General features: G+C 50.2%; 1 protein-coding gene and 1 long non-coding RNA gene across 4 annotated transcripts; both read left to right on the forward strand.

Annotated features, from left to right (window-relative positions):
* Positions 1-12651: 12651 nt before the first annotated feature.
* On the forward strand, positions 12652-17458 carry LOC149333942 (uncharacterized). 2 transcript variants are annotated; one of them, XM_089558839.1, is made up of 14 exons: positions 12652-13694; positions 14195-14309; positions 14367-14535; positions 14596-14968; positions 15199-15372; positions 15492-15567; positions 15637-15747; positions 15834-16082; positions 16141-16312; positions 16446-16594; positions 16675-16872; positions 16948-17066; positions 17148-17267; positions 17353-17454. In XM_089558839.1, the coding sequence occupies exons 1-11, from the start codon at positions 13389-13391 to the stop codon at positions 16854-16856; spliced, it is 2076 nt and encodes a 691-aa protein (XP_089414965.1). In that variant the 5' UTR covers positions 12652-13388; the 3' UTR covers positions 16857-16872; positions 16948-17066; positions 17148-17267; positions 17353-17454. The 2 variants fall into 2 exon arrangements, with proteins under 2 accessions (XP_089414965.1, XP_089414964.1); XM_089558838.1 differs by having other exon boundaries at positions 15492-15747; positions 17353-17458.
* A 501-nt stretch (positions 17459-17959) lies between these two features.
* LOC149333943 (uncharacterized) lies at positions 17960-18687 on the forward strand. Of its 2 annotated transcripts, none has more exons than XR_016285343.1 (2): positions 17960-18132; positions 18212-18687. It is a non-coding gene; the product is annotated as an uncharacterized LOC149333943 (long non-coding RNA). The 2 variants fall into 2 exon arrangements; XR_016285342.1 differs by having other exon boundaries at positions 17960-18073.
* Positions 18688-23598: the final 4911 nt, after the last annotated feature.

Genomic DNA, 23598 nt, shown 5'->3' on the forward strand with positions numbered 1-23598 from the left:
CTTTTTTCTTTTTTCCTTCTTTCTCCGCTTCCCTCTCTCTTGTACTCGGTGCACACTGCACGCCCACTGAAGGCATTTGCACAGCGTGTTTCCCTGTGCTAAGGACGCCCTGCGAGGCCACCTCCTCAACCCTCCTCGTTAGTATAGTGGCCAGTATCCCCGCTTGTCACGCGGGAGACCGGGGTTCGATTCCCCGACGGGGAGCTTTTTTCTTTTTTCCTTCTTTCTCCGCTTCCCTCTCTCTTGTACTCGGTGCACACAGCACGCCCACTGAAGGCATTTGCACAGCGTGTTTCCCTGTGATAAGGACGCCCTGTGAGGCCACCTCCTCAACCCTCCTCGTTGGTATAGTGGCCAACAATAAAGAAAAAAAAAATAGTGGCCAGTATCCCCGCCTGTCACGCGGGAGACCGGGGTTCGATTCCCCGACGGGGAGCTTTTTCCTTCTTTCTCCGCCTCCCTCTCTCTTGTACTCTTTTTTTTATTGCCTGCTTAGACACATACATCACAAGAAAACAAGAGAAGTATACACACACTTAATGGTACATGGCGTCGGTTTGGGCTAAAACCATCAACCACACCTTGGCTGACGTAAGGCGCTAAAAGCGTTTCGTATGTACAAGAGGCTCAATTCTCGGTACCCATTCAGGCACTTGTTTCAAAGTTTTGTATGTTTCCAAGAATCTGCCTACAGACTCGCGAAAGTACTCCTGCGCCGGCCTTGCATCGATGTCAGCATGTCGGGCCGCCATGCAGGCCTTCCAAATACAGTGCAATCCCATGAGCATTACTGCGTCGAACGGTACACCTTCTTCATTTTCCACTGCTAGGAAACGAATCCCACGGGGGTCAAGGGGCAGATCTTTTTTCAATGTTCTTTGAAGAATGTCCCAAAAGAACACTCCTCCCCAGCAGTCCAAAAAAACATGCTCGATAGTTTCTGGCTTTCTACATATAAAGCAATGATCACCCCATGGAACATACAATCCTTTCTCTGCCATCCAAGTTTTTACCTCCAACGTTCCGGTGTGCAGCCTCAAGAAAAAGGACTTGGCTCCCGGAGCTACATACATTCGCTTCACACGCTTTAAAATATCGCTGCCTGGATGGGTGCTGTACATTGTTCGATACAGTGGCAAAGGAAAAACCAGGTCTGTAAGGTCCTTGTATAGCTGTATGCGTTTTACTTTTGCAAGATATTGGTAGGAAAATCGTGCGCTGAGGAAGTTACAGGAAACCGCAACCTCCTTCAGGAATCCAAAAACACCTCCTGGTATACACTCGGTAGATACCACAAAATCCGGTAAAAGTCTGCTCAATCTGATCTGTACTACAGTACGCAAAAACGGGTCCTTCACATCTCGAAGGAAACAAAAACGGTTGACCACTTGCCTCAGGAATAAATGCGACAAGCCCAGGCCTCCTTGACTAACTCTCCGGAAGAGGTTGGTACGGCTTGTCCTCTCCCATACCGACCCCCACACAAAGATGGCCAATACACGGTGCAACTTTTGTACATTGGCGCGTGAGCAGTGCAAAACACTTAGCACATACCACAGCTTGATAACAAAAAACACATTGCACACAGTGCTGCGCGCAAACATAGACAAGTCCCCTCCTTTAACCTTCTCCGTTCTTTCACGCACTTCTGCAACTTAGCTCCGCCAGTAGGGCTCACTGTCGCGGTAAAACTCTAAAGGAGCACCTAGGTACCTCGCTGGTGTATCAGCCCATTGCATGTTGGCGAAAGTGCCTGGTTTCGTCGCCCAAGAACCGTGCCAGAATCTCTCTTGTACTCGGTGCACACAGCACGCCCACTGAAGGTATTTGCACAGCGTGTTTCCCTGTGATAAGGACGCCCTGTGAGGCCACCTCCTCAACCCTCCTCGTTGGTATAGTGGCCAGTATCCCCGCCTGTCACGCGGGAGACCGGTGTTCGATTCCCCGACGGGGAGCTTTTTTTCTTTTTTCCTTCTTTCTCCGCCTCCCTCTCTCTTGTACTCGGTGCACACAGCACGCCCACTGAAGGCATTTGCACAGCGTGTTTCCCTGTGATAAGGACGCCCTGTGAGGCCACCTCCTCAACCCTCCTCGTTAGTATAGTGGCCTGTATCCCCGCCTGTCACGCGGGAGACCGGTGTTCGATTCCCCGACGGGGAGCTTTTTTTCTTTTTTCCTTCTTTCTCCGCCTCCCTCTCTCTTGTACTCGGTGCACACAGCACGCCCACTGAAGGCATTTGCACAGCGTGTTTCCCTGTGATAAGGACGCCCTGTGAGGCCACCTCCTCAACCCTCCTCGTTGGTATAGTGGCCAGTATCCCCGCCTGTCACGCGGGAGACCGGTGTTCGATTCCCCGACGGGGAGCTTTTTTTCTTTTTTCCTTCTTTCTCCGCCTCCCTCTCTCTTGTACTCGGTGCACACAGCACGCCCACTGAAGGCATTTGCACAGCGTGTTTCCCTGTGATAAGGACGCCCTGTGAGGCCACCTCCTCAACCCTCCTCGTTAGTATAGTGGCGATTCTGCTTCCGGCCACGCCAGTGAACGGACGCAGGATGCAGGGCTCCGATGGAGCGGCTTCAGCGGCCGTGTCAGGCCGCGGTGACAGGGCCAGTCAACAGGAAAATACTTACCAGGTTGTTTTGCCAGCACTGCCTACAGGTCGGTTCGTTTTGAATACGGTTTTTTTGCACGCCGATATCAGGGCCCGCCCGTACCGGGTGGAAGATTTCCGCGACGCTTTAGCAGAGCAGTCGCTGCTCCCCGATGTTATCGCAATGGGGGCGTATCGGATGAGCCACGTCTGGGCCGTCACTCTCAAGGATGCTGAAGCGGTGACCAAGATTATTAGTGTCGGTGAGCTGGTAGTGAAAAAAGGCCGCTGCTTGGTGATTGACCCGGCCAACCAAGACGTGCGACTGAAACTTCACTGGCTGCTACACAACGTGCCAGACGAGGATGTTCGGGCTGCCTTTGCGCCGTACGGAAAAGTGACGGAAGTTGCCCGCGAGCGCTGGCGCGTGAGTGGTATGTCAGAAAAAGGCTCGACTACTAGACTCGTCACGTTGAAGTTGAGAGCTGGCGTGAAGCTGGACGACCTGCCGCACCAGCTGAATGTTAGCGGTGAGCTGGCGCTCGTTGCTGTGCCGGGCAGACCACCGTTGTGCCTACGCTGTCGGAGTACGGGGCACATTCGTAAGGAATGCCGAGTCCCGCGTTGCGGAACCTGCCGACGGTTCGGCCATGAAGACGGTCAGTGTGCCCGCACTTACGCGAGCATTACCGGCCCCGGTACAGGAGTAGACAAGTCTGAGTTGCTGATGGACGAGGCTGATGCGGAAGATGCAGCCCGTGCAGACGGGCAACCAGCAGCGAGAGAAGGGCCGTCGCTTACGGTTTTGACGAAGCAGAAGGCGACGTCAAGTGAGGTACCGGCGAGTGTAGTACAAGTTCAGAGTGCCTTTCAACAGGGTGGCGATGGCGCGCCCTTCGGCGCGCCAGAAGCCGCGGCCGAAGCTCTGGACAGCGCTGAACCTGCCAACACCGAAGGCATGGACTTCACTGAGGAGGCTGGCACCCTAACGGCTGCAAAACGCTCCCGCGAGGAAAGCGCCGGCGAAAAGACGCATCTTGATGGTGGCAGCGACGAACCGCCGTCGAAGGCAACGGGAATCCGGCGTCCGATGTTCAAGCCGCGGCCGAACTTCATGGCCGAGACAAGGCAGGCGGGGAAACCGCCTCCGTAGTTCTGCAATGTGCATTTGTGCTGTTTTTTTTCTTGCTTTTCTTTTTTTTCCTTGTTGTCTTTTTTTTTTTTTTGGTGGGGAGTGGTACCCATCAGACTGTGTGCACGGATCTGGATCTGCTGGCGAAGGAATTACCCATGGGTTCCCGACGCCTGCACGCGGATATCTGGAAAGGCGACACCGTACATGCACAGTGAGTTTAAGAAGACTGCTCGGCTGACTATGAGGGGTACTGTGGGACTCAAGTCTCCTTTTCATAGGTCATGGCGATGAAACTAGACACAGCTTTACATGTAGCAACCTTGAATGTGAGAGGCCTTGGTGCACGACGGCGTCAGTGCCAGCTTAACCGCCTTCTTGCTGAAAACGCGCTTGACATAGTTGCAGTCCAAGAGACTAAGATCGAAAGTGAGGAATCCACTGATCGCATGGTGTCCACCTTTCGTGCAGCCTTTAACGTTTGTGTTTGCCATTCCGTTGGCACCTCGGGTGGGTGCGTATTATTTGTCCGAAATAATTTAGGCATCACTGTCGAGTCGGTTTTTTCTTGCCCTAGTGGACGGCTTATTGTTGTAGATTTTTCTTTTTCCAATTTATGTTGGCGCATTATATGTGTGTATGCTCCAAATGTTGAATCTGAGCGTTTTGATCTCTTTACCCGTTTGGAGCCCTACCTTGTTTGCGACCGAGTGTTGTTGCTGTTGGGAGATTTTAATTGTGTGTGTGCCGCTAATGATCGAGTGAAGGGTACGCCTGTGCGTGACAAGAGTGCTCAATTGCTTCAATCTCTGGCTTATGATAATAGCTTAGAGGATATTGGCAGTATATTTACCGAAGGGAATCGACCTCAGTTCGCTCATTTTCAGCGTAATAGTCATGCCAGGTTGGATAGAATTTATGCTTCCATAGATCTCGTGTCTCTTTGCACGAGTTGCAAAGTTATACCTGTAGCTTTTAGTGATCATTGCCTAGTGATCGCAAGTTTCGGCATAAAGCAAAGAAAAACAAAATTTAACTGGAATCTCTGGAAATTTAATGTAAAGCTTTTAGAGGACGAGGAATTCGTAATTGATATTGCGGATGAAATGCAGAAGCTGCTTGAGGAGCGACCCAGCGTTGTTGCGGTTCAGTGGGAAGATTTCAAGGAGTGGATAAAAAGGAGGGCCATTGAAAAAAGTTGCTTGAAGCGATACGAAGAAAAACAGGAAGAAAAAGCAGCTCGCGAGCAACTGCAATTTTTAATAGGCATGGAAAGCTCCGAGCCTGGGAAGTTTTCTAAGGACCTAAGGGAGGTGAAAAGCCTGCTCGAACGCTTAGACACTGAAAGGTATAAAGCTGCCGTTATAAGCGCAAGGACACAGAAACTGTGGGCTGGTGAAACGCCGACGAAGCGAGCTTTGTGTGACGAAAAGCGTTATGCTTGCCAAAACGAAATCAGGCAGATAAGGAACGGAGATGAAGTCACGAATGACGCTTTTACAATCAAGCAGCTATTTGAAGAGCAGTACATTGAGCTTCTTGGACATACGCGTGACATGAATGAGGCCTTCCTGGTTGACTTTTTGCCTCTCCTGCCGAGACTTCAGGACGAAGTGAAGGAGCGTCTTGAGCAGCCCATAACTGCAAAAGAAATAGAGACTGCAATCGAAGACCTGCAAGCCGGAAAAGCTCCAGGACCTGATGGAACAGGGGCCGAATTTTACAAAGCATTTAAGCCCACAGTCGCTCAGTTACTGCTACGAGTTCTAGATGAAGCTTACGAAAGAAAACAAGTGCCACTCTCATTCACCACGTCGTACATAGTGCTGATTCCGAAATCAGATGTCCCAGAAAAGAGGTTGTTGGTGGGAAATTATCGCCCGATAAGCCTCACCAACGTGGACTATAAATTGTACATGAAGGTTTTAGCAAAGAGATTGCAGAGCATAATTACGAAATTGGTTGGGCCGCACCAGACTTGCGGAATCAAAGGTAGGAGTATCGCCACAAATGTGCACGTCGCACGGACCGTGCTGGAATGTTGCGATGTGCTCGGGGACCGCATCGCTATGATGCAGCTAGATCTGGCAAAAGCCTTCGATCGCGTTTCCCATGATGTCATTTTCAGCATTTTGGAGCACGCTAATGTAGGCCGTATTATTGCAGAAGGTGTTAAGATGGCATATGCAAACTGCACCACGCGCATTATTGTTAATGGTGACCTCACAGACAGGATAGCAGTTCATTCGTCAGTAAGGCAGGGATGCCCGCTATCGCCTCTGCTGTTTGCGGCCTACTTGGAGCCACTGTGCTTAGCTATCATCAAAAGTGAGAGCATCACGGGCTTTCGATTGCAGTCGACTCACGTCAAAATCCTTGCTTATGCGGACGATATTGCGGTATTCTGTTCAGACAGAGGCAGCATTACTGAGGTGATCAGCACGGTGGATAAATTCTGCAAACAAACGGGGTGTCTCATAAACTGGGACAAAAGCTCTGGCTTTTGGCATGGCGACTGGGAAGCGATGCCTGAACACTTTTCCAGGATGCGATGGTCGTCTTTGCCGACGCAATATCTCGGCGTCCCCTTAGTGCATTATCGCGATGCAAGTGAACACTGGAATGAAGATACGTCAAGGGCGAGGGAGAAAGCAGATGCCTGGAAAGGGAGGCAGTTATCAATGTTTGCGCGAGCCTCCGTCTGCAATCTTTTCCTTGTATCCAAAATATGGTATTTGATGAATGTGCTGTGCGCATCTCGGGCCAGTATTCAAAAGATGCATCGAGTGTTTGCTGTTTTTATTTGGTCGTCAAACTGGGAGAGAACCAGCCGTACCAATATGTTTCTTTCAGTGAAAAAAGGAGGCCTCGGCCTTGTGCATTTATTTCTGCGTCAAGTTGTTTCGCGTTTTTTCTTTCTCCGAAATCAAAGGGATAATTTTCTTATGACTGTTATCCAAGTGCGGTTGCAGAGACTTCTTCCTGAATTTGTCGTCTCATCTTGTGCGAATATGTGTGGCACTGTCAATGGGTACATGCGAGAAGTTGTACTCTCTTTTAGGCTGCTCCATGTGCGATTTTCCCTTGAGTACTTATCTAAAGTGTCAAAGCAAAAGCTGTATAAGGATCTGGTGGACACCATGTTACCGACCCCAATCTACCGGTTACCTTATCGTGGAGGCCCAGGGCACGATGTATTAAAGAGAGTTAAAAATATGCCTGTGAACCCATCTACGAAATCTTTTTTCTTTAAATTGCACTCGAATACACTTCCTGTTAAAACGTGGCTGCACGAAAAGGGGATTTTTGTCCCATGGACCACAAACTGTCTCTTATGCAAAAAACCTGAGACAGTAGAACATGTATTTCTGGACTGTTGGGACCCCGTTTTCTATTGGGATGTGCTGCAACGAACAGTCAAAAAAGATTTTCCCCTGGACCCCTACGGCATCAGATTCCTGCCAATTCAGGATGAAGCAGGAGTACCGTATGATTTAATCATGCTTCTGGGCCTCCACAGCCTCTGGAGGACACGGATGCAAGTGCGACACGCGGATGTTAACGTTCGCTCGGTGCGCGAAAACTTTATTGAAAGTGTTGCGAGCTTGAGAGAAATGTACCGAGCACAAGCTGACCCACCTGAATGGATTACTGTATTTGATGAACTGGTCGCATTGAGAAGATTTTAAGCCCTGATACGTCAGCCGAATTAGGCTGATGTTTTTATCATTTGTACATTTTTGTTATCATGTCACAGACGGCAATAAAGAAAAAAAAAAGTATAGTGGCCAGTATCCCCGCCTGTCACGCGGGAGACCGGTGTTCGATTCCCCGACGGGGAGCTTTTTTTCTTTTTTCCTTCTTTCTCCGCCTCCCTCTCTCTTGTACTCGGTGCACACTGCACGCCCACTGAAGGCATTTGCACAGCGTGTTTCCCTGTGCTAAGGACGCCCTGTGAGGCCACCTCCTCAACCCTCCTCGTTAGTATAGTGGCCAGTATCCCCGCCTGTCACGCGGGAGACCGGGGTTCGATTCCCCGAGGGGAGCTTTTTTCTTTTTTCCTTCTTTCTCCGCTTCCCTCTCTCTTGTACTCGGTGCACACTGCACGCCCACTGAAGGCATTTGCACAGCGTGTTTCCCTGTGATAAGGACGCCCTGTGAGGCCACCTCCTCAACCCTCCTCGTTAGTATAGTGGATTCCACTTCCGGCTACCGAGCGTGACGGACGTGTGTGTCATGGGCTCCGTAGGAGCGGCTTCGGCGGCCCAGCAGGGCTGCGGTAACAGCAATATTAATTCAGACAATGATTACCAAGTTGTTTTGCCTAGTTTGCCAACAGGGCGTTTTGTTTTGAACACCGTTTTTCTACATTGCGATGTTAGCGCCCGCCCGTATCGGGCAGAAGATTTTCGCGACGCGCTCGCCGAGTTATCGCTCCTGCCGGAAGTGATTGCTCTCGGAGCCTACCGCATGAGCCATGTATGGGCGGTGACTTTCAAGGACGAAGATGCGGTGAAAAAGATTGTCAGCATGGGTGAGCTGCTGGTGAAAAAGTGCCGCTGTATCGTAATTGATCCTGCCAACCAGGACGTTCGCATGAAAGTGCATTGGCTGCTGCACAGCTTGCCCGACGAAGACGTATGGCTTGCCTTCGCGTCGTACGGGAAGGTCACAGACGTCGGCCGAGAGCGTTGGCGGGTGCATGGCCTAGCAGATAAGGGCTCAACTACCAGACTGGTCACCTTGAAGTTGAAGCCGGGAGTAAAGCTCGACGACCTGCCGCACCAGGTGAGCGTCGCCGGCGAGTTGGCCCTCGTGGTCGTGCCAGGCAGGGCTCCGCTCTGCCTTCGGTGCCGTGGCACGGGCCACATTCGTCGTGAGTGTCGCATCCCTAAGTGCAGTGCATGCCGACGCTTCGGTCATGAGAGAAGCCAATGCGAGAGGACGTATGCCAGCGTAACAGGACCGACAACCATGGACGACGCCTCAAACCTGCTCATGGACGAGGCTGACATGGAGGAGGCAGCAACGACGGCAATTGTGACAAAGGAGGTAGCCGAAAAGGCGGCGATTCCACTGCTGCATCAGGGGCAACCCGGAACTTAAGAGGTTACTGCAGAGCTGCAACAACCGCCTTCGCAGGAGTCTTCGACAGCTCCGAGTGCCGAGCTGAAGACCTCAGTTGATTCTGAGGCGTCTCCTAGCACTTTAGAACCCGAGGTTATGGACGGCCTTAGCTATTCAGCCAGCTTGCTAGCGGGGAAACGATCACACGACAAGACCCTTAGCGTTGGGACCAAGGAGGACGGCGGGGGCGGAGACGAGCCACCGACCAAAGCCCCAGGTATGCGGAGGTCTACCTTGAAGCCGAGACCGAACATTCCGGTCGATTCGCGGCAGGCGGGTAAACCGCCTCTGCAAATTTGGTTGGTCTAGCTAAGGTGGGTTGGGAGGGGTTTCGGTAAACGCCATGGCCCTCATCCTGAGAGGTTCGTTTTTTTTGTGTACGGGCTAGGAAAGAGGCGCCAAGTTTACTCTGAGTGCCATTTTTGTTGGGTCGAGTTTTATTTTTTTGTTTTCCCTGGCCTTCGACGCGCTTATCGCCACAGTATCATGAGCACAGACCCCTGGGCTATTGTAATGGGCACCATTCTACCGTGTAGCCATGGCGGTTAATATCGAAAGAGCGCTACGGGTAGCGACGTTAAACGTACGGGGCCTCGGAGCAAGACGACGACAACGTCAGCTTAGTCGCCTTCTGTTGGATATTGACTTACATATAGTGGGAGTCCAAGAGACAAAAATTGAGAGCCATGAGCTCACCGACCGAATGGTGTCCAATTTTCGTGCTCATTGCGACGTGTGTATTTCTCACATGACTGGTGGATCAGGTGGTTGCGCCATATTCATACGCAACAACTTTGGAATCTGCGTGCAGTCAGTATTTTTATGTGACAGTGGACGCCTCTTAATTGCTGATATCGTCTTTGGCGAATGGGAGTGTCGCGTCATCTGTGTATGCGCGCCGAATATTGACATGGAGCGGCGGGCATTCTCTGAAAGGCTTGAGGCGTACCTAAACTGTCAGAAAGTGATAATACTGCTAGGCGATTTGAACTGTGTTTGCAATGTTGATGACCGCGCAATACATTCGCGTGTCCGTGACAAGAGTGCAGAATTTCTTAATACAGTTGTGCACGAATATGACCTTGAAGACATTGGTAGCCGCCGCGGTGGCTCAGTGGCTATGGTGTTCGGCTGCTGGCCCGAAAGACGCGGGTTCGATCCCGGTTGCGGCGGCTGAATTTCTTTGGAGGAGAAATTCGAGGCCTGTGTACTGTGCGATGTCAGTGCACGTTAAAGAACCCCAGGTGGTCGAAATTTCCGGAGCCCTCCACTACGGCGTGTCTCATAGCCTTAGTCGCTTTGGGACGTTAAACCCATAAACCAAACCAAACATTGGCAGCGTTTTCGCCAGCGGTACTCATCCGCAGTTTACACACTTCCAGCAAGACAGCGATGCAAGGTTAGACAGATTATATGTCTCTGCCGAATTGATACCCTTGTGTAGCGAGTACGAAGTCAAACCCATCGCATACAGCGATCACTGCTTGGTAACGGCCACCTTTGGAAAGATGCAGAAAAAACGAATCTTTAGCTGGGACTTGTGGAAAATGAATGCGCAGCTGTTGGATGACGAAGCTTTTGTCGACGCTGTAACGAAAGAACTGAAAAATTTGACTGCAAGCGAGCCAGAAAGTTAGGCCATTCGTTGGGAAGATTTTAAGCAGAAAGTAAAAACAATGGCAATTGAAAGAAGTAGTGTCATTCGACGCGATCAGAAAGAAGCAGGGACAAAGCTTCGCCAGCAACTGCAGTTTTTTGTTAGTATGGAGAATGTCGAACCTGGTCTGTGTGTTAGCGGAATAAAGGAAGTTAAAACTGAACTTGAACGGATAGATTCGGAGAAGTACAAGGCGGCAGTAGTGAGATCAAGGTCCGAGAAGCTGTGGGCGGGAGAAATGCCAACCAAGCGGGCTCTCTCAGATGAAAAGAGATACGCATGTCAAAAAGAAATCCGCCAGCTAGCTATAGGTGACAACATCACGTCTAACTAACTGAAATTAAGCAAGCGATTGCCGAGCACTTTAAAGAAATTCTAAGTCAGCCACGGGACCTTAAAGACTGTTTCCAAAAAGAATTCCTTCTGTTCATGCCAAAGCTTGACGAAGAAGTAAGGACACAGCTAGAACAACCAATCACACCAAGTGAGATAGAATGTGCAATAAATGAGTTGGCCGTCGGGAAAGCACCTGGGCCGGATGGCTTAGGGGCCATTTTCTATAAAACCTTCCGGTCTGAGGTTGCCCAAGTTCTTTATCACGTTGTTAGCGAAGCGTATGACCAGAAAAGACTGCCCTTGTCCTTCACAACCTCACATATCGTGCTAATCCCGAAGAATAATGATGCTCAGAAACGTTTGTTGCCAGGCTCATATCGCCCAATAACTCTTGCTAACGTCGACTATAAAATATTCACTAAAGTTCTAGCAAAGCGACTGCAAGGCGTTATTAAAAAGTTGGTTGGACCACACCAGACTTGTGGCATTAAAGGCCGCACTATCGCGACGAATGTGCACGTGGCTCGAAGCGTGCTCGAGTATTGCGATGCTGGGCGATCACGTCGCGATGATGCAGCTTGACCTGGAAAAAGCCTTCGACCGCGTCTCGCACAAGGCATTGCTCTGCATACTTGAACACACGAATGTGGGCAGTGTGACTACGGAAAGCGTCACGATGGCGTACAAAAAATGTACAACGCGTATTATTGTTAACGGTTCGCTCACTGATAGCTTGTGCGTGCTCTCGTCGGTGAGACAGGGATGCCCCCTGTCACCACTGCTGTTTGCCGCTTATCTTGAGCCACTCTGTTTGGCGATTGAACATAATGCGCGCATAACAGGTTACAGACTACAGGCTGCCGAAGTCAAAATTCTGGCGTACGCGGATGACATCGCGGTGTTCTGCGCCAGCAACGATAGCATTAGGGAGGCAACTAATGTCGTCGAAAAGTTTTGTGATGCGACTGGAGCCCAGATTAACAGGGATAAAAGTCATGGCTTCTGGCATGGAGATTGGGTGGACACACCAGAAGACTTTTGTTGGCTTACCTGGTCAATGGTGCCAACGCAGTACCTTGGTGTGCCTCTCGGAAATTATCGCGACCCTGAACCATACTGGAGAGCTCAAGCCTTGAGGGCTAAAGAAAAGGCGAACGGGTGGCAAGGCAAGCAACTTTCGATGTTTTCTAGAGCCACTGTCTGCAACCTTTTTCTAATATCTAAAATCTTGTACGTCATGAATGTGTTGTGTGCGGCGAGGATGAGCATTCAAAAAATGCACGGAGTTTTTGCTATTTTTATTTGGGCCTCCACTTGGGAGCGGTCCAGTCGAACGAATTTGTTTTTGCCTGTCAAGAAAGGGGGTCTTGGCCTGGCTCACTTGTTTCTGCGACAAATCGTGGCACGCTTTGTTTTTTTTACGGGACCAGAATGATATCTTTCTGCGCACAGTTATACAAGTGAGGCTGTGTAGACTTCTCCCTGGATTCGTCGTTTCGTCTGTTCAAAATATGTGCGGAAGTGCGACTGGATACCTGCATGAAGTTGTCTTGTCGTATAGGCTGTTGAATATACGTTTTTCCCAGCAGTACCTGTAAACCGTTACAAAGAAAAAACTCTACAGAGACCTTGTAGATGTCATGCTCCCTGTACCTTTGTACCGTTCTCCACATCGCGGTGGCCCAGGACAGGACGTCCTAAAAAGAGTGAAGAAAATGCCTATACTACCCTCAGCCAAATCGTTGTTTTTCAAGTTACATACAAACACCCTCCCAGTTAAAGGTGCACTGAAGAGGATTCTGAACATGTCTTTTTGCCGCGGGAACTTGATGTACACGTTCCCAGCATTCTTAGGAGCTGCGACTTATTGCCCTGTGTGGCCGATTTCCTCAATTAAATCTAATTAACGTCCGGCTCCCGCCTTTTTTTTTTGAATTCGGCCTCATACGATGGGCGGAGTCTACAAACGCGTCGAGTGCCTTTCAGTCAGCTCTGTGGAGGCTTTGCTTTGGCTTTATTTTGTTTTTTAAGTTTCCGTGAATAAGTAGTTGCATTCGTAGATAATATAGCCGCAAAATAAGCCAACAGAAATAAAATTACGCGCGGACTATTTGCTTTCGCCAATGACTTGACTGAAGTGAAATGAAAACCGCGAAAATAATCGAACTAATTTCTATTACTCTTTCTGGACACGCAGGATACAATAATTTGATAAATCCGCGACATAGTTGTGGTTCATAGAGCGTATCACTAAAAAAAAACAAGCCCGAAGCAGCCGGACTATGTTTTCTCCTCGTCTGCTGCCATAGGAGTGATGCGCCCTACCGCGGTGGCTTCGGCCTGCTCCGAGGAAGCGCTCGCCTCGCTTCTTTTACTTGTCGGTTGTTGGTGCACGCGGTCCTTACTCCCAGAAGGTCCTGTGTGCCCCACTTCCTACTTTTGCTATCCTGCGACATCCTTGGATCTACACTTTTTCGTGTGATCTGTGGGACGCCATCGCGTTTTGTTGCGAGTGTTGTTCGGTTCGCGAGTGATATTTTCGCGATGCCGGACGTTTGTGCGGTGAGGTTGTGCCCTCATCGGACTAAGAAAAATTGGCACAAGGGCCTACGTTTGTTCGCCTTGCCGAAGGACGAACCGCGACGTAGTGCATGGCTACGTTGCGCGGGGCTCGATAACACCGAGACGCTACCAAAGTGTGTCCGCTTCTGCTCTGAACACTTCGAGATAAGCGCTTTCCATCGGCCCGACGTGAGTCACTCTCGCCTGCGTTGGAACGCTATGCCCACGCTTCGACTTCCCGTCGTCGATGGAACCGAGCAACAAGCCCCGAAGCGCCAAAGAGTACTGGTAAGTATTTCTATGAATTAATTTTCTTAGCATGGCTCGACAGTGTCGTTCTGTAGGATCGCCGACTCGAACATGCGTCAGGCTGAAGATATAGTTTGTTCTAAAAGTTACGTGGCTGTATCATGACGCGAATGGTCATCATTCGCAGAAGCGAAAGAAGTAACAGTGTTCCGTGCTTCGCGTTCGTAAGTGTGGGGTCGGCTAAATAAGCTTAGAAACTTTGATATACAGCTTGTTCGGCAATTTTACGCGCGCCGTACAATGCTTCCGCCGGCTAAAACGGTGCATTGTTCGCGCTCAAATTTCGCGCAGACATGGCGTTTGGTTGTAAATGCTGTGATTCACGATGCCGTGCACCCGATAGAAACTAATCAAGTTCCCAAATCGGTGTATTTATAGTGAAGGCATGGAATGTAGAGCAATCCTGAAATGCTATGTTGCACCACCTCCAGCTTTGTAAACCGAAGTGACTGATCGGCCTTTGTACAACCATCTTTCAGAGCAAGGATCTTCAACCAGATCCCTCTGAGGCAAGGCTTTCAACAGCTGCAGCCAGCAGTGGTCCGTACCAGGACAATGGTTCTGTCGAACACAGCACTAGATCTGAAGCTGTCTGTAAGTCCTTATTGCATTTCGTCCATTCTGTGTGGATGAATATTTGTTTCCCTACAGTGACGCCAGCTGCGACTTCTCCTGGCCGTGTCACAGAGGAGCCCTTGCTGCTTCCACCCTTCGTCCCGGCCACATGCAGCAGTGATCCACTTGACTGCACATCTCCACAGGGTGACAGGCTAGACTCTGACTCCAGCTACTCTCCAACCTACCATGACGATACCGAAAGGTGGGCTCTTCACAGCTGCATGGGTTTTGGGCCTAACAGTTGGCACTATTCTGATTCCAGTGAGTCATCCGCAGAGAGTACACCGACCCCCCCAGAAGAAGAACGGCAGTTCTTGGTCTTTGAGAGCTGTCTGAGGGAGCTGTTCCAGACATGCCCAGAGTGCTCGAGGCCTTGTGAAACCACCATTACCACCAAAGGCAGCCTCATCAATGTCATCAGCATCTGTCCTCTGGAGCATGTCCGGACGTGGAACAGCCAGCCTGTCATCAATGGAAGGGCAGCAGGAAACCTTCTGCTGTCCAGCCACCTCCTCTTTTCAGGAGCAAATGTAGCTTCCACACTGAGGATGCTGCGCCACATGAATGTGCAGGTCCCAAGTGACCGGACCTTCTACAACTATCAGGATGCCCTCCTTTTTCCTGCGATAGAAAAGGTGACCAACAAACCATACTGATATATTTACCCCAGCTTGACCAGATGTTTTCAAAAAAGTTCAATTCTCGTTAGCCAGAAGGCAGAAATGAAGTTCAGATTAAACGAACACACTTCTCCTGACATCACTTTTTTGTTGTTTTGTAGTAACTACCGCTGCAGTAGTGCACAATCAAACTAAGTTGTAATTTTACACTGGGCTAGTCAAGAAATGGAATAACATTTGAACAGATCTGGCTACAAGAACAAGCTGAACTCATGGACCAGTTGAACAACCAAGAGGTTGATGTCACCGGTGATGGACGATTTGACTCCCCTGGGTTTTCTGCCAAGTTCCTGACATACACCACGCATGTTGAGCAGATCAACAGAATTCTTCACTCGGTCCAGGTCCAGCTGGGGGAGGTCAGTAGACACGTCTGTGGAAAGTTGTTGCAGTAATTCAGTGATAAATATTTATGTAAGCCGTTGGTATGTAGAGTGGAAATACAGGAATGTAATGTTTGAAACCCGTCTTCATGCAGTCGGAGCAGGCAATGGCCAGCGTGAACATGGAGAAGGAAGGCCTAATCAAGCAGCTGGAATTCTTCAAGGAGAAATGTATGGCATGCCACAAAGGTTTATATGGTAGACAATTTATCGTTATCCCACCGACAATGCATAACACAGGTATCAAGATCCGGTCTCTCACAACTGACCGTCACCCTGCCATACGAAAGCACATGCAGACCCGTGAACCCAAGATCAAGCACTACTTTGACATTTGGCACATCTCAAAAGGTAAGAAAGTTGAGAGCATGATTGAAAGATGCTTGCTTGCACAGAATGTGCTGCAGGCTTCCCTGATATGCCTTTTTAAAATTAAGGTGTCAAGAAAAAGCTAGCTGCGGCAAGCAAGCGGGCTGGATGCAAGGAGCTGGACCTCTGGATTCAGTCAACTACCAACCACATGTACTGGGCAGCCCGCGCTGGAGGGGGCAATGCAGAGCTGGTCGTCGACGTCTGGCGGAGTATGAAAAATCACGTCATCAACCAGCACTCTGGACATGGTGGACTGTACCCAAGGTGTCTCCACAGCGACATGCCAGAGGAGACAAGAGTTTGGATGGACCCTAGTGAGTTGTTTTTGCCCTTGTCTAAAGAACTTGTTTTAAAGCATACCTTTTCCTCAAGAGTCCCAGGCATACGAGCAATTCAAGCACATCACTGAGGACAAGCGTCTCCTCAAGGATATCACACAGATGTCCCCCCATGGCCAAACGTTTGCTCTGGAGGCATTCCACAGCATCTTGATTGACTTCGCGCCAAAGTCTATGGCATTTTCTCCAGCAGGGATGCTCGCAAGGTAATATTATATTGTAGTTCTGTCCTCTGTCTAGAGGCAGTTGGTTTATTCCAAGAGTCAGCACGTAACCACATCCACGTACTCCAGATCATTAGGCAGCATTGCCATCCGATGCGATATCCTCAACTTACAGGACGCAGCTTGCCATCCTCCACTTCAATGAAAATGCAGACCGGTCCCAGGCGAAGACAAAGGAAGGCAATTCACGCTGGATGATGAAGACTACCAAGGCGCGAAAAGGCCATCACACAGTGTGCCCCATCAAAACAGCTACCACTTACAGTAAGTATTATGCTTCATCCCAAATGAGTGACTTGAGGGGAGCCTTTTGGAATGAAGTAATGTGAAGATTTCATTTCCAGAGTATGTCGGAAAGCTTGTAAAAGAAGTTATCAGCAGCAGCGAGCTTTGGCAATCTCTCTCTGATGCATCAGAGGCCAACACAAGTACTTTCCCAGCACCAATGACCTCGGCCTTCACAAGGCCTTCTCTTCAGGACCTTGTGGAAGCAAGGAGGTCCCGCTTCAGCCTGGGTCCCCAGTGAGGCTAGACCAAACAAGGTGAGGGCGACAACATCCAGCGTGTTTGAAAGTCTGAACTGACCAAGATGTGTGTTCCCCCTTCTGCTGCACCAGAGGCCGACATAGCATCTTCGTGGCAGGGCTCGGAATCCTACTTTGCAAGTGTAATGAGGACCAATGGCTGCCAATGACATCACTCACACTGTGTCCCATGCAAACACTTCCAACTTTCAGTGAGTAACATGTGTAACTTCTGCATGAATGACATTCGGGGCGTATTTTCGAACAATATCATGCTCCAATTTCCCTTCCAGAGCGCACCTGAAAGTTTGAGAAGGAAGTTATGAGCAGCGCCAAGAGTCAGCGATCCTTCTCTGATGCATCAGAAGCCAGCATAAGTGCTTTCCCAGCACCAACGATCGGCTTTCGCCAAGGTGAGGGGGACAACATCCAGCGTGTTTGAAACTCTGAACTGTCAGACGAGCTCCAAGATGTGTGTTCCCCCTTCTGCTGCACCAGAGGCCGACATAGCATCTTCGTGGCAGGGCTCGGAATCCTACTTTGCAAGTGTAATGAGGACCAATGGCTGCCAATGACATCACTCACACTGTGTCCCATGCAAACACTTCCAACTTTCAGTGAGTAACGTGTAACTTCTGCATGAATGACATTCGGGGCGTATTTTCGAACAATATCATGCGCCAATTTCCTTTCCAGAGCGCACCTGAAAGTTTGACAAGGAAGTTATGAGCAGCGCCAAGAGTCAGCGATCCTTCTCTGATGCATCAGAAGCCAGCATAAGTGCTTTCCCAGCACCAACGATCGGCTTTCGCCAAGGTGAGGGGGACAACATCCAGCGTGTTTGAAACTCTGAACTGTCAGACGAGCTCCAAGATGTGTGTTCCCCCTTCTGCTGCACCAGAGGCCGACATAGCATCTTCGTGGCAGGGCTCGGAATCCTACTTTGCAAGTGTAATGAGGACCAATGGCTGCCAATGACATCACTCACACTGTGTCCCATGCAAACACTTCCAACTTTCAGTGAGTAACGTGTAACTTCTGCATGAATGACATTCGGGGCGTATTTTCGAACAATATCATGCGCCAATTTCCTTTCCAGAGCGCACCTGAAAGTTTGACAAGGAAGTTATGAGCAGCGCCAAGAGTCAGCGATCCTTCTCTGATGCATCAGAAGCCAGCATAAGTGCTTTCCCAGCACCAACGATCGGCTTTCGCCAAGGTGAGGGGGACAACATCCAGCGTGTTTGAAAGTCTGAACTGTCTGACGAGCAGCAAGATGTGCGTTTCCCCTTTACTGTAACGGAGGTCGACATGAACGTCTTGTCAGCACATACTTTTACAAGTTTCTTGCATGCAGGTCCAACCAGCTACAGATTCCCAGGTTCCTGTCTACCCGGCCCCAGATTGTATGGACATGCCAAGACACGTATCCTTTGTTGAATGGTCACCTTGGCAACCAACATCTTTTGCAGAAAAATGACTGGTTCAGCCAGATCACACAGATTTTTCTCTCGGCAGAACCTGCCTGCTAGAGAGCGCGTATCCCAGTTGGCGGATAGGGATGCTCTTATCACAGTCTGGCCGTTCTCCTCTGCAATTTGTGCAGTCACTTGCAAGACACTTTTAGCAGGAATAAACTTTGATTCAGTGCACCTGCAGTTACATTCCCCTTGACTGGCAGAGGAGCAATTGAGGCAAGTGTGATAAGAGTGGTGCTTGCACCCGCGGACCAAAAGGCATTCAGATTTGAGCAGGATCCCGGCCACCTACCAAGTGCCGGAAGGATTCTGCAGATACATCTAAGCAAGTCAATAAACTATTTTACAACTGCTATTCTGAGTGGCTTTGTGCATCTTTTCGTACTTTACCGCATGGCTGAAATACAGAGCTATACATTATGCTGCAAAAGAGCAATGGAGCCACCTAACTTACTGATTTTGAAACCCTGCGATTCAGTTGTGTATGGCAGTTTGATGAGCTGCAGAACAAAATTTTGTGAAGATGTGGAAGGTTCACACCTTGTTGGTTCATGTATCAGCAGGTTAGTTGAAGTCTGAAAGTTTTGGTCCACCACCACAGTTCTGTAAGCCTTTTAAACCAACTCTTATAGAGCAGTTGAATTACAAATAAGTCTTTGCTACACGGAGACTGAATAAGCTTAGTACATTCCAAAAAAAAGTGGTCTGGATGAATTACAATGTGCAAAAGCTCTGATGCACTGCAAGCAAAAATGTGGTATGAGGTGATCCAGTTCTTTATCCTGCCAGTGGAAAGCTGAAATCCCATGTTCGGGTGCGTAGGATGCCTACCTTTGGACGATTTACAAGGACTGTGGGTCGGCACACTCACTCGTGAGTGCACTCTTATCACCTCACTCGCGTCTGTGAGCATGAGTGGTCATGATTGGAGGCAAATGCCGCGTGACAGTGAAGTTTGTTGCATGTGCTTATTTTTTTTCTGTTGATAGCTGAGGGAATTAGATATTCACTGCCGAAGGCGCTCGAGGTAGCATAAGGCACCATACCGGTGTCTATTTACAAATGACGCAGAGGATTACGCTGGCGCGAGAATGGAAATATTTCGTTGTTGTTCACCTTACTAGTTCACCGTTGGCATGGGCGCAGGTTCGCGGGTGCAGTGAACCGATACGAGTTGTGTCCGATCCTTTTATCGAATTTCGCATTACCACAGCTAGAAAGGCAGATGTCTGTTGACATGCCTCCTACACGGCTCGAGCTCTGTACACAGAGTTCCAATGCTTGCTGCTGAAACCACGACTGTCAACTTCTCAGCAATAACTAGCGTAAGGTGGGATCTCGAGTACTGCAGTGGACGCTTCGTTTTTTTTTTTCTATGGCCGGCCGTGTGCACTGTAGAGCTCTGCTCGGGCCATAATTTTTTTTATTGGGCCAGACCCATGCAATGAGCCTGATCTACTTGGCCTAGCTCTTCAACCACACAAGCGAAGCTTGTGCGGTTGAGTGAGTGGTCATGAGTTTGGGTGACGGGTTGTGAATGTGAGTGAACATTAGTGCGAGTGTGTGAGAGGACGTGAATGAGTGCTTGTGAATGCGAGTGGACATGAGTGTAAGTGAGTGCAAGTGGCCGTGAGTGTGAGTGTAGTTGAGCAACCTCTCATGGTGCTGAGGTATGACAAGGACGAGCTTGTCCTTGCCTGTCAGGCAGAGACTTTGTCTATACTACTACACAGACACTGAATAAACTAAGCACATTCCCAAAAATGGTCTGCATGCAATCTGTAAATGCTGTGACGCATTGGAAGCAAAAATGAGGTGCGAAATGGTTCACTATTTTTCAATATATTTCAATGGTTCAATATATTTACAAATAGGGAAGAACAGCTGCGAGCGGCACCGAGAACACAGTCCGAACTTCGTTGTCTTCTACTCTTCCCACGCTCTTGGTCGTCGTCTACCCACTTCAGGACCCCCGGCTGCTGAAACGCCGTCTCGGCGTTAGGGCGGCGACGTGTGAGCGTCGTGATAAGGTTTAAGGCGACAGACGTGGACGATGTCGGTGGTGGCGCCAGAGGACGATGGCGAGGTTTCAAGGGGAGCAATTTCATAGTTCACGTCGGTAACACGGCACACGACACGGTAAGGGCCACGGTAGTGCGAAAGGAGCTTCTCGGAGAGACCGACGCTGCGAGAGGGCGTCCAGAGAAGGACGAGTGATCCTGGGGTAAATTCGACGGCCTGGTGACGGCGGTCGTAGGCTGACTTCTGGGAAACTTGAGAGGCTTGGAGCCTACTACGTGCTATTTGGCGCGCCAGCGTGGCCTGGGAGATGGCGTCCCGAGCGTAAGCAGTGGTGGGGGCTGAAGAAGAAGGCATGAGTGTGTCCAAAGGCAAGGTGGGATGCCTACCAAACAAAAGGTAGAAAGGAGAATAGCCTGTTCTGTCATGAAGGGAAGAGTTATATGCAAATGTCACATAAGGCAAGGCTGCGTCCCAATCTCGGTGGTCTGGCGATATGTACATGGCTAACATGTCGGTGAGCGTGCGGTTGAACCTTTCCGTAAGCCCATTGGTAAGCTGTCGCGAGCTGGTGCTGCGTGTCACACGAACGAAGAATGTCGTGAACTACTCTGGATAGAAAATGACCGCGGTCGGTGAGCAGTTGACGAGGGGCGCCGTGGTGAAGGGTGACGTCTTGCAGAAGAAAATCGGTGACATCGGTAGCGCAGCTGGACGGCAAAGCACGCGTGATGGCGTACCGAGTCGTATAATCAGTTGCGACAGCGATCCACTTGTTGCCGGAGAGGGACGTGTTGGAAAAGGGCCAAGAAGGTCGAGGCCAACACGGTGAAAAGGTTCCGGAGGTATGTCGATGGGTTGCAGAAGACCGGCAGGCAAAGTGGAGGGCCTTTTCCGACGTTGACACAGGTCGCAAGTGGCCACGTAACGCTTGACGGAACGATAGAGAGCAGGCCAAAAGAAGCGATGCCGCACCCGAGCGTACGTGTGGGACACGCCAAGGTGACCGGCTGTCGGCAGATCGTGCAGTTCTTCCAGGACAGAAGAGCGTAGACGTTGGGGTATCACGAGCAGGAGCGGAGGGCCATCGGAGCGTAGGTTTCGGCGATACAAAATGCCGTTCTGGAGCACATAAAGGTTCAGAGACGGAGATCGGTTTGCAGAACGGATGCCATCAAAGATAGGTCGTAAAGATGAGTCGTGGCGCTGTTCGTTGGCAATATCGGCAAGATCAGAGATAGCTAAGAGGCAGGGCAGGGTCTCTGCGTCCTCTAGGTCAGGTGGTTCCACAGGGTATCGGGATAAACATTCAGCGTCCTGGTGATGGCGCCCTGACTTGTACACGACGGAGTATGAGTATTCTTGGAGGCGCAATGCCCAGCGACCAAGGCGACCGGTGGGATCTTTTAGTGAAGACAGCCAACAGAGAGCATGGCGATCAGTGACAACAGCGAATGAAGGGCCGAACAGGTAGGGTCTGAATTTAGCTACTGCCCAGACAAGGGCAAGACACTCATGCTCAGTAATGGTGTAATTTTGCTCTGCGGCTGAAAGTAGGCGGCTGGCATAAGCGATGACTCGATCTTGACCCTGTTGACGTTGGGCTAGGACGGCGCCGATGCCATATCCGGAGGCGTCGGTGCGAACCTCTGTGGGAGACGACGGGTCAAAATGTGCTAAGATGGGCGGAGTGGTCAGCAAATGGACGAGGGATGAAAATGAGTTCTCTTGAGCAGGGCCCCAGGTAAAGGGGGTGTCGTTCTTCAGAAGATCGGTGAGGGGACGAGCGATGCCGGCGAAATCTTTGATAAAATGGTGAAAATACGAGCACAAGCCGACAAAGCTGCGCACATCTTTCGACGACCTTGGAAGAGGAAAGTCCTTCACAGCTTGAATTTTGATGGGATCTGGGCGTACACCAGAAGCGTCAACGAGGTGTCCGAGAATAGTGAGTTGGCGACAACCGAACTTGCATTTCGATGAGTTCAGCTGAAGTCTGGCGTTACGAAACACTGTCAGAATATTGGAGAGGCGCTCGAGGTGCGTGGAAAAAGTAGGCGAGAAAACCACAACATCGTCTAGGTAACAGAGGCAGGTGGACCATTTAAAGCCATGAAGAAGGGAGTCCATCATTCGTTCGAAGGTAGCCGGGGCGTTACAGAGGCCGAGCGGCATGACTTTAAACTGGTATAAGCCATCACATCACGAAGGCGGTCTTCTCGCGGTCCTTTTCATCAACGGCAATTTGCCAGTACCCCGATCGAAGATCAATTGAAGAGAAATATTTGGCGCCGTGGAGGCAATCCAAGGCATCATCGATCCTTGGGAGTGGATATACGTCTTTTTTTGTGATGCGGTTGAGGTGCCGATAATCAACGCAGAAGCGCCAGCTGCCGTCCTTTTTCACCAGGACGACTGGTGAAGCCCAAGGACTTGACGAGGGCTCGATGACGTCTTTTGCGAGCATCTTGTCCACCTCTTGATTTATGACGGTGCGTTCGGCGCTGGACACTCGGTACGTACGTCTGCGGAGAGGAGCGGAATCACCGGTGTTTATGTGATGCGTCACCACAGAGGTCCGAGCCAAAACACAGCTATCAAAGTCGAAGATGTCGCGGAAAGATGATAAGAGGCACCTAATATCGCGAGCTTGCATCGGCGGTAGGTCAGAAGCGATCATGTCAGGGTAGTCGTCCGTTGGGTTCACTGTTGATGGGGCCGCAGGCAACCGGCATTGCTGAGTGGAAGGTAAGCAGCTGTCCACCACTGATATCACACATTCGGCAGCAGGGCACAGCGTGGCGAGTGAGATGCCTTGCGGGAGCGGTTGGATGGATGAACCAAAGTTCAGGACAGGAAGGTACGCGCGGTTGGCCGACAATGTAAATACAATGTGTGGAAGCGCAATGCTGCGCGTCAGGGCGACGTCAAGTTCCGCAGTGACTACGTAGTGACCATCAGGTACAGGGGAACAGATGAGAAAGAAATGTAAGTTGCGGCTTGAGGCGGTAGACGAACAAAGTCGACAGCACAAAGACTGTATAACTGGGGACGGCGACTCAGCAGAAAGAGGAAGGTCAAGCTGAACAACATTAGTGGCGCAGTCAATGAGGGCTGAATGCTCAGACAGGAAGTCGAGGCCAAGAATGACTTCATGAGGGCACTGGTCTAGAACAGAGAACAGAATGGATGTATGGCGGCCGGATATGGTCACACGGGCTGTGCATAGTCCAACAACATGAGGCGT

Source organism: Amblyomma mixtum, chromosome 8 (genome assembly GCF_055824585.1).
Source record: "Amblyomma mixtum isolate Tamu chromosome 8, ASM5582458v1, whole genome shotgun sequence".
Lineage (NCBI taxonomy): Eukaryota > Metazoa > Arthropoda > Arachnida > Ixodida > Ixodidae > Amblyomma > Amblyomma mixtum.

Excerpts from the sequence above, each read along its gene's own strand:
- LOC149333942 (XM_089558838.1), top strand. The coding sequence starts at position 13,389 with ATGCCGGACGTTTGTGCGGTGAGGTTGTGCCCTCATCGGACTAAGAAA. Across the intron at positions 15,373-15,491 it reads TCCAGGTCCAGCTGGGGGAG|TCGGAGCAGGCAATGGCCAG; the intron begins GTCAGTAGACAC and ends GTCTTCATGCAG. Across the intron at positions 16,083-16,140 it reads AAGAGTTTGGATGGACCCTA|AGTCCCAGGCATACGAGCAA; the intron begins GTGAGTTGTTTT and ends CTTTTCCTCAAG.